Here is an 11209-nt window from a genome sequence, read left to right on the forward strand (position 1 = left end):
ACGATATATTGCAAATAAGGAAATTCAGCAACTGAGTTATTCCCATCACAAGAAGATTTTCCACTTTACAAGTAGTAATCAACTACAATAAAGTTGCTTTAAACAGTGTTTCCTCCTGGTTCATACCTCTTCTTCTAGCTGAAGATTTACTGATCCTGAGCATTTATCATTTTTGAAATATGTTAACATTTTGTTGGTGTTTTCTTTTCTTTTCTTTCTTTTTTTTTGCGGTACGCGGGCCTCTCACTGTTGTGGCCTCTCCCGTTGCGGAGCACAGGCTCCAGACGCGCAGGCTCAGCGGCCATGGCTCACGGGCCCAGCCGCTCCGCGGCATGTGGGATCTTCCCGGACCGGGGCACAAACCCGTGTCCCCTGCATCGGTAGGGGGACTCTCAACCACTGCTCCACCAGGGAAGCCCTATTGGCGTTTTCTATAATTGCTACAAATGCTTTTGGAATCAGGCAAAATACACGCAAATCTGTAAAATATATCTTTTCAGATACATCTACATAATACATAACTTCTTAAACAAAAATGATGGCCTGTTTCCACCCTTTTGCTGCAATATATTCCTGGAAATTACACTAAAAGAATAGAATGAAGAAAACCAGATTTCTTCCCCCCCAGAAGCTTAAGAAAACCAAGAACTTCAAACTGTCCTTTTTCATCACTAGATGGCACTGTCCTGTCAGTAAGTCAAACTGCAGGAACTACCAGAAACTGACCAACAATTGACTCCAAGGTCCAAAGTGGAAAACAGGCATTTTCAATTGGCTTCAAATAAGTGGACTGGCAAAACTGAACAGTGAAAAATCAATGGTTTTAGAAAGTTGTTTAGAATACTTCTGCAGGACTGTGCAATTAGGCAAATTTCAATTTACATTTCTTCTCCTTTTTTTCCTTTCTAGAATAATTCTAGGGCTTCCCTGGTGGCGCAGTGGTTGAGAATCCGCCTGCCGATGCAGGGGACACGGGTTCGTGCCCTGGTCGGGAGGATCCCACATGCCGCGGAGCGGCTGGGCCCGTGAGCCATGGCCGCTGAGCCTGCGCGTCCGGAGCCTGTGCTCCGCAACGGGAGAGGCCACAACAGTGAGAGGCCCGCGTACCGCAAAAAAAAAAAAAAAAAAAAAAAGGTATCTTATAATGAAATGGAACCAATTATCTACTTCCAGAAGTTCAGGCCTTACGTATGACTAACTATAGAAAACTGCTTGTAAAGGAGGTCACAGTGATGCCTTTGGATTGACAGAGGCATTTGGTGTCGGGGGACTTGGGTTCTACCCAGATTCACCCATTAATAACATTAATGTAAATGTTAAATCCAGTAAATCCAGTTACTGGCACATAGTGGGTGCTCAAAAAATGTCAAATTAGTTTCCCTACATTCTCCTTTCCCCCACTGTAGGCTTCATGATAGTGGGACAGCTCACAAGCATCTAGAAGGCTGTTTGGCATATAGCGAAAGCACACCTGGTAATGCCGAATGTGTTAAAGGTCAAACAAAAACTTAACACCCACACTATCTGAGCGTTAAATGTTTCTTCTCAACAAATGAAATTCAGATTATTATTCCACCTTTTTCCAAACATAGAAAGATACATTAGCTTTTAGGTTTTTAAAGGATTCTTCTGCGTCCAAGGCATTGAGCTAGTATAGATAAATGGTACGTAGATCCAGTTCTAAAGAAGTTTAGCAGGAGAGATAAAGTGTACATAAATTACTATAACAAAGGTAGAAAAAATTCATTGTGTGAAGGGCAGCTGCAAAAGCAGTTCTGGGGAGCTCAGAAAAGGCAGAAATGACCTCCTTCTAGAGAAATCCGGAGAGGTTTAGGTGCGGGAGCAGATGGGAGGCGGAAGGAAATGATCTGCTTTAAAGACCGCACCGGCCAGAACTTGCAGAGGGAGGGCAAAGAACAGGAAGGCATGCAATTTGACACCTAGACCGTGTGTCGGTAGTGAGTAGGAAATAAGGACAAAAAGTTGTGCTAAGGATCTTCATTGATCCTAAAAGGATCAGCTTCTGATGAGCGATACTATGCCCCCAGAGCTTCGGAGAGATTTTTTTTAGCAGTGCTCCACGACGAGAGGCAGGAGACAGTTTGAAGGTTAAATAAGCCAGAACAGATGTGCTGAGAGCCCGTAATACGGTAATGGCACCGGGATGGGTGGATGGAGGCAACAGTCTTTATGGGGACGACATTAGCGCTTGGCAGTGCCCTGCGTGTGGAGGACAGGGGACGGCATCAGAGGGTATAAAAATTTTAAGTCTGAGTAGCTGGAAGGATGCATTCTCAAAGCACAAACTGTAGAAGTGCTAAGCTAGAATCCTGAGGAAATGCTCTGCGTAGGGAGGAGGCAGCAGGCTCGAGGGTAGGGCACTGCGGTAGGGCACCGCGTAATTTCTTTTCCATATAAATATTTGTATGCTTCATTCATGAATAAACTATTTTGCAAAATTTAGATTGGTAATTCTCTCACACCTGTCTAATTATTAGATTAACTGGGAAGTTTCTATCAATATACATTTCTGGACTTTAACCTTGGAGATTTAAATTTAGCTCATCAGGTATTTCTAATGATCAGGGAGAATGTAAATGAAATTAATGCTCATGTCTTTTTGTAAAGTACTTTCCCCTAAGTTTATAATTAAAGAAACTTCTGTTAAGAGTTGCCATTTCCCCATTACCTATTAATTTTTTAGAAACAAAAACAAATGTGAAATCATACATTTCTAAAATCCCTGAATATAACTGATTATTCTTATAAGCTTCAATATTTACCATCTCACTTATACTTGAGTTTATTCTAAAATCTGTTATCCACTTGCATATTAGAACCTTAAGTATAACTCCAAAGTTGTTGATAATTTATAGATAGTTGAACCTACTTGTTATGGGTTGAATTGTGTCTCTCAAAAGAAGATATATTGAAGTCCTAACCCCCAGAACCTCCGAATGTGACCTTACTTTGAAACAGGGTCTTTGCAGATTTAACCAAGTTGATGTCATTAGTGTGAGCGCTGATCCAACAGGACCAGTGTTTTTATAAAAAAGGGAAATCTGGACACAGACTCAGACATGCACAGAGGGAAGTTGATATGAAGAGACACAGGAAGAATGCCACATGAAGACAGAGGACTGGAGTGTGCACCGACAAGGCAAAGAATCCTAGAGATTGGTGGTCAACCACCCAACCCCAGGAAGAGGCAAGGAAGGAAACATGTAGGTTTCAGCCCACACCTTAATTTCAGGCTTCTGGCATCGAGAACTGTGAGAAAATAAATTTCTGTTTTAAGTCACCCAGTTTCTGGTACTTTGTTATAGCAGCCCTAACAAACTAACATATTAGTAGACACAACCGTTCACAGTATAATTTGCTCCCACTGAATCTTTAAAATGTAGTTTGATTTTGAAGGACAAGCTTAATTAGTCAAAGGCAAAACTGAGGCAACCACCAGAAAATCTCTCCCCCAAGTGACCTCTTTAGCAGGGTGTTGAAGCCTGTGGACCTCTTCTCAGAATAATGTTTTTAAATTTATAAAGTAAAAAACATCGAATTATGAATGAACTCAATTACATTGAAATGGTTATCAGAATTTTTTTAAAAACACCAATTTGTGATGCAGTCATGTCATGTACTTCATTATCAACACGTTAAGTAATAAAATATAGTAAAAAGTCTATTAATGATGAGAAAAATGGTATTTTAAGATACCTCTAGTATTACGTGAAAATATCTGTGAATTCTATTGTCTAAAGTCACAAGTACTGCTATGCTATTGCAGTGTCTTTCCTACACATTATTTAAAGAAATGTTAAATTTCAGTTAAACATTAGTGAGAACAGGTACGTAATTTATTCCCAGCCATGTCTAAGGACCTTCTGAATTCTATGTATGGACCATTTGGGAGTCGGTAAATCCCAGGTAAAGAACTCTTGGTGAGGAAAGGTTCTCTGACTTTATTTACAATATTACCTCTATTTCCCATTTTGATAGAGTTGGGCTCTATCTGTGTGATAGCTATGTGGGTGCCACTCAACATCTCGCTTCTGGTTTATCTCCCTGAACTTCAGAGGAAGCCTAGAGACCACATATCATAGACTCCCAGCAGCTAATGTTCTGAATGTGATTTAGGTTCAACAACCAGCATCTACATGAGATGTGAAAGAAGGAAGTGAAGCAGAAGCTACGTGTCTGCTGTTCTTGCTGGCAAGCATAGATGTGGATGGAGCTGGGTTTTTGCAGCTATCTTACTCTGGGCTCTAGTGTTCATCCAGTAGATTCCATACTAGATTCATGGGTACCAAGATGCAGAGTCCTGGCACATTTCGCTGGTATGCATCCTAGCAAACGTGGCATGGTTTGGAGCTGGCAGCAAAAGTGGCACCCTGATCATGGCCGTTTCCACACAGCCAGGTGACAGTGTTGGTTCCTGATCACAGGAGAGGCAGCAGCTCCCTAAGTGCTTAGGCTCTGATGGATGGATGGCTTTGAAGTCATTACTGACAGCTCAAAATGGAGCGTTTCCTCAGTCTTTGCCACATGGATGCAATCAACACAATGCCCTGAAATAAATATCTTCCTGCTTTAACTAGCTAGAGTGAATTCTGTGATCTACAACTAGAACCCTGACCCATACGCACTACAATTTCTATTACCTTCTATAAAAGAGCTGTGTCCTGGAGAAGTACTTCTGTCAGCATAGCTGCTTCCAAATATTCTTCACTAAAATCTATACTTCCAACTTCAAACACATCAGGGGCAAAATGCTGAACTGCCCACTGTTCTCTGACCAAAAATAAACATACTCAAATTTATATCATGCAAAGTATTGCAGAAAATACAAAGAAGTGTCCAAGAATTTTGCTTATTTAGTTAGTTATAATCACTTTTTTTTTTTTTTTTTTTTTTTGCGGTACGCGGGCCTCTCACTGTTGTGGCCTCTCCCGTTGCGGACAGGCTCCAGACGTGCAGGCTCAGCGCATGGCTCACGGGCCCAGCCGCTCCACGGCATGTGGGATCCTCCCGGACCGGGGCAGGAACCCGTGTCCCTTGCATCGGCAGGCGGACTCTCAACCACTGCGCCACCAGGGAAGCCCTATGATCTCTTTTTAAAGGAGTAGTCAATCACTGCTCAATAAAGTAAAAATACTGAATTGCTAAAGTAAAAATTATGCCTAAATTATATACCTATTTCTCTGTAAATGTACTTGAATTGGCCTGCTTGTTATATCATTTGAGAACAAAGGCAATTTCTTTTCTAGGATTTAATATTTAACCCTCAAACTAAGTTAGGTGCTATGCTAGTTTTGTAATCTCCTTAGTCAGGAAGTACCATGATGAGGGAACTAGTTGCTTTGCTCCTCTGGAGGCCAAAAAGGAAACCACAAATTATCTTTGAAAAGTTTTATTAACTAAATAAACTTGAATTGCAAATTACCTCAATGACTTAGGCAAAATGAAATGGATAAAAAGCATGAAAATTAACTGGTGTGCCAAAGGTCTCCGCAGGTCCTAAATAGCACGCAAGTGAGAGTTCACTGAAATCCCTAGATTTCATTATTCATGTTTCTTCCTGTGTGAGATGTATATATATATATATATATATATATAAAGGAAAAAAATATTTTCCCTCTTTCATTGTAATTCTGGGATAGAGAGAAGGCAATCTTTTGGAAGTTAGCGCTTTCAATACAGTGAATGTACTTGTAGTTTTTATTTTCACCATTACATAAGAAAGCAGTATGATTTTGTATCTAATCTCTGTGAACATACATTTGTTAAGTCTCTGGAAGGTGAATGCACGCCTATATGAATAGGATAACTGTCACTTTATCAAAACCCATCTAGCAAACCCTTATAAAGCAGATACACTTCTTAATTATGTACAATTCCTTTAACAAACAAAACAAACATATTAAAAAACCCATCTGAATGTAGAAGCCAGGCATAAGAAATGCAGATCGAGAGATGGAACACTGTTTGCCAGTTCCTTTAAGAACCTCTGAAAATCCCGTTTGACTGTGGCGCTACATATCGATTTTCTGTAATCTTTTAAAATGAAAAAAAATCTTAAAACTATTACATATGTTCATTACCTTTAATACTAGGCGACTGTTTTAAAACACCAACTTTGGGAACTTTAAGTTCAGACTATATGTGGGTGATTTCAAAAGTAACGTGGTTTTAACCAAAAAATTACACTTTGTAAAATACATTAAAGAACCATTTGGGGCCCTTGTCTGCAGTCTAGGAATACAGGTGTTTCCCCAGGTCACTGCAGCGCCCGGGTGGCGGGAGCCCCGGGAAGGAGGCGCGGCCGCTGCTCCCACCGCCTCCATGTTGCCGTCTGAGGAGACTCCGGACAAAGCCCTCGACCTCCAGGAAAGGTGTCCCCGCTCCAGGGCTCACTACACCCGCGGATCGCAGATAGAGAAACGCGCCAGGGCTTGTGCGTGGCGGCAAGAAAAACGGAACTTCAGCCAGCTTCCCACGCCCGCTCCTTCCCAGCGGAGCCGCAGGGTCCGCGCTCGCCGCCGCCTGCTCGGCCCTTTCCCACCTCGGGGCACAAAGAGGGAGCGCAGGGCGGGCCGATACTTGCCCGGCGGAAGCGGGCAGGTCGGGGCGCGGGCCCGGCGCCCGCAACGGCCCAGGCCCGCCCGAGGCTCCGCGCCCCTGCTCCCCGCACTTACCAGGAGAATCAGCAGCGCACCGCCCGCGCCCAGCGCCATCGCGTCGCAGCCTCCGTTTCGGGCCACCAGCACCCCTCGGCGCTGCCGGCTCCCGGCGTCCCCGCGCGCGCGCCCGCTCCTTTCCGGCGCCCCCGCCCGAGGGTCCCTTCCCCCGCGGCGGCCGCGCGGCCCCGCCCAAAGGCGCGGTTCCAGGTGTGGCCTCCGCGAGAAAATGGAGCCCGGAGCCAGGAGCCCGGAGCCCAGCCGAACTGCTCGCGCTGAGGTGGGACCTGCGTGGAGGAGGGAGGCGCACGGTGGACTCCCGCCCCCCGCCGCACACGCACCTGGAGCCGTGACGTCCCCGGCTTGGGGACTTGGAGTGGCAGGCCCCGCCCCGACGTCCTCCCCTCCCCACCCCACTCTTCGCCGGAGGGTGGCCCGGCTCTGCAGCCGAGGCCCGCGGCGGCCAGTGCGCCGGCCCGGCCGGCTGAGGCCGCCGGAAGGTCTAGCGCTTTGTAATTGCGCGAGGCCCAGGTGGCGCGGAGGAGAAAGACGAGTGACGCCCGGACCCGCGTCTTCACCGCGGCCAGGTGCGTGTGGACCGCTCTCCGGGAGCGAAGGTTCTGGAGCAGGATTTCAGGTGGTTATCTCCGCGAAGGCTTCTCACCTCTTCCCCTGGCCCCTTCAGTGCTTCCCACAGGTTTGCTGCTTGTCTGGCTCAGGGACAAGCGGTTATTAGAAGAATCACACATTATCCAAATGGACAGTTCTTCGACCCCTTGTTAACTAGCCTCGACTGGGAGAAAACTCTAGAGGGGTTCAGGGAAACATATACACTTCGATATGATTTACAGAATCTCTTACACAAAGCGTCACTAGAGGTCAGAATCCTCTCTGCAATAGTTACTTAGCTGTGTGACCTGGACAACCTCTCTGTGCCTCAGTTTCCAGATCTATCAAATGGGATTAATGGCATCCAACAAATAGGGCTGTTGTGAAGATTAAATCAGAAAATCTATATGATGCGTTCTGTAGTGTCTAGCACATCCGGGTTCAACAAATGGTGGTGGTGTTATTATTTTTGCAAGTGTAAATATTAAGTTGGATTCTTCTCGAAAAAACAGAAACTCTAGAATCAGCAACAGATTAGGAAACTTCTAAGAAAGGCTAATTATTGATAGTGAAGTATTGGAAGAGCCTATAAAAGTCTAAAGGGTTGATTTGCTACTAAAACAAGACATTTGACATCAGAGTTGGCCAAAATAGCAGAGTTCCTTTTGTGTTTAAAAGTGCCTTCCTCTCCCTCCTCCAGTATCTCCTACCCTTCTTTCCCCAGTTCTAATCTTGCCACTTTTCCAGATCCAGTACAATGGCCATCTCTGCCTTAGTCCCTTTCTTTCTAAGCTGCCAGGGACCACTCCCTCTTTGAGCTGAGAACCACATTTTCCTCTGTTTAGGGAGTAAATTAAGAGTGACTTTTCTCATAGTGTTACTTAAGTATCAGTGGCTAAACTGAGGACTAAGTATCTAGGAGGAGTGTCTGCTTAGTTTCCCACTGTTTCCAGTGACTAGAACAGTGCTGAGTACCATGATGGACTCTCAATAAACATTGATTATGTAGCTGAGTCAGGAAGGAAGAATGTCTTCTAGTTTCCACTCCTTTCTCTTGAGTTAGGAGTGGTTGGTAGCACCCTTGGTGATAATTCTCATTCCCCATCACTGCTGGGAAAGCTACTAATTAAACAAGGCAGACATTACCAAAACACTCACAAATCATCCCTGGAAACTATACATAAGTCCTACCTAAAATTAGTGCTGTTGCAACTGACTCCTATAGGCAAGTATTTATGCCTCATTATCTAGAGTTTGATCTCTGTTTAGTAATGAAGATAATAGTAGCTTCCAGAATGAGAAAAGCTAATGCAAATTTTACTTCTTTTGGATTATTTACTCTCCCCTGGAGGCTGTCAAAGGCAGTTTCAGGAAAGTATTCCTCTATAAGACATTTATTGTAAGGCTTTGAGAGATGTCAACGTGTGTACAATCCAATGCCATAGTATGTCATTCTTGTATTAGTTCCTCTTTAAAAATTCTGAAACTTATGACTCAGTGAGTTGAAGGGACTTGTTGGAAGTCAGATCATACACAGCTAGTTCTCTATCTCCTGACGTTTTTCTGCTGGCATGAGAGTCAATCTATTTCATAAATCTCTTTGCACAAGAACAAATGCCATTCCCAATGAAGTGCTGTTTGCTTTAAAATAAACTGAAGTGTTAACAAGATGTGAAAGATTTAACTTGCAGGTTTTCCCCCCTAAATTAGTTGAACAGTATGGTAAATGTACTTTTAAGACACGTACTTATAATGCATCAGTTAAAAAACGTACTTTGTGCAAATAATTAGCTTTAACATCTAGATATATTCAAAATATCTATCTGGGTTATGCTTCCCAGCATACTTTGTTTCACATGTACACACAGGTGATTAGCTTATTAGAATCATCTCTTAGTATTATCTAAAACAAAAATGTTAAGAAAAAAGGTTTCATAAAGACCAACAAAAACTGGTTATGATGGTCAAGAGCTTTCTCATAGAATGTTGATTAATAAAGGGTATGTGGAACAGGAAATATAGTCAATATTTTATAATAACTATAAATGGAGCATAACCTTTAAAATTGTGAATCACTATATGGCACACCTGTAACTTGTATAATATTGTACATAAACTATCTCAATTTAAAAAATGAAGAACGTAAAGGGTATGTGGTTACAGGAAAAACTATGACATATATCTAGGTAAAGGGAGAAGGGTGAAAGAGGAGGAGTTTGTTTTCTGGTTTAGTTCCACTCATCTGTTAATTTATTCAACATTTTGTTTGTCTCTGTTCACCAAACATTTAATTTGCATTTTATTGTCAATACAATGATAAGTAATCCAAGAAACAAAAATAGATGCTTATGAAATAGTATAGCTATACCTAACATATAGACTGTTATAAGTGCAGTGGTAGAACTATTTGCATGGTATAAAGCCAACGTAGGGAAGAGAGTATCTAACTCGTGCTTTGGACTGAGAGGTTGGGGTGGAGTGGTGTGGTGAGCTGATTCTTAAAGGATGAATAATTGTGAAGGAGACATTGAACCTGTCAGGACAGAGTAACTCAAAGCATAAAGGCTGTTGGTGAAGAGTCAGGGGTTTCAGATTTATCTGAGAAAAAAGCTTTTTTTTTTTTCATAACGTTGACACAAACAGGAAAGTGAGAAGTAAAGGTTTTTTTGTGTGTGTGAAAATTGAATTTGAGATATTAGAGCAATATCCAATGAGAAAAGTCTAGCAAGTAGTTTGAAATGAGAACACATTTGCAGGTAGACTTAGGAGGCAGAAAGAGTCGCCTAATTTTCTTTCTTTTTGACTATTCTTTCTCAATACATTTCTTATTCTCTGCCAACCTGTTAAGTGTTTATGCCTTTTGAGTTCTTTCCTTTCTATCTTTTCTTCTTACTTGGTACCTAGCACGACTCTGTAGCCACTTCCATTGTGCAGATCCATCACAACTTTCTCTTCTGAGCTTCGAACATGGGACATTACCATTTGGACATTTCATAGGGACGTCAAACTACCATAATAATTTTGTAGGGATATCAAATTCAACATACTGACAAAAAAGATTTACCTATCCCTCTCTACCTCTCCAGCTCAGGCTTGCTACTTCCTCATATGCCTTGTCAACTTGGCCGCCCAAGCCAGGAACCTGAGAGTCATCCTCAATTCTCCTTTTTGCATTCTCTCCAATTACTGTACTTAACTTTCCTTTCATTCTCTGTGGCTGTGTTCAAAGTGACTCACACAACCTACATAGCAGCAGTCACACTGTGGTTTATGGTTAGTTCATTCCTGTCTGCTACTTCGATTGTTTCTTTTCTCAAGATTGTTACTTCTTTAAGAGCAGAGGCCATAAATTATTCATAGTGGGCCCAGCCCCTGGTGTCCAGCACATATTAGATGATCAATAAAGATTTGTTAGACACATGTAGAGAACAAACGTACAGACACCAAGAGGGGAAAGTGGGGTGAGATGGGGTGGTGGTGTGATGAATTGGGAGATTGGGATTGACATGTATACACTAATATGTATAAAACAGATAACTAATAAGAACCTGCTGTATAAAAAATAAATAAATTAAATTTTAAAAAAAGATAAAGCTACTTTACCTTAAGGAAAAAAAAAAAAAAAGATTTGTTGAACCAAGCCCACATGGAAGGAACTAATTACAAGTGGAAAAGGAGAGTTACAGGGGGAAGGTGTTCGAAATATCCACTCTGGATGGATTAATAGTGGATCTGGTCAGAAAATGTTGGTCTGGGATTGTGTGTGTATGCGTGTGTGTGTGCATGTGTGTGTGTGTGAGACGCACATGCATACATGTGCACATACACACGTGTTGGTGGGTGTTTGTCTGTTTTCCCCAATGATACTGCAGCCCAGGAGCTGGAGAGGAGTAGCGGATGGTGGGTGTGAGTCAGAGTTTCAC

General features: G+C 42.6%; 1 protein-coding gene across 1 annotated transcript in view; it reads right to left on the reverse strand.

The window, feature by feature from the left end:
- The window catches only part of DSG2 (desmoglein 2), a 48033-nt gene extending 41213 nt beyond the window's left edge, over positions 1-6820 (reverse strand). The window contains exon 1 of the mRNA XM_059040264.2: positions 6696-6820. Coding sequence (XP_058896247.1) covers positions 6696-6734 — 39 coding nt within the window. The 5' untranslated portion in view covers positions 6735-6820. The remainder of the gene's footprint in view (positions 1-6695) is intronic.
- Positions 6821-11209: the final 4389 nt, after the last annotated feature.

The sequence above is a fragment of the Kogia breviceps genome, chromosome 15 (genome assembly GCF_026419965.1).
Source record: "Kogia breviceps isolate mKogBre1 chromosome 15, mKogBre1 haplotype 1, whole genome shotgun sequence".
In the NCBI taxonomy this organism is placed as follows: Eukaryota; Metazoa; Chordata; class Mammalia; order Artiodactyla; family Physeteridae; genus Kogia; species Kogia breviceps.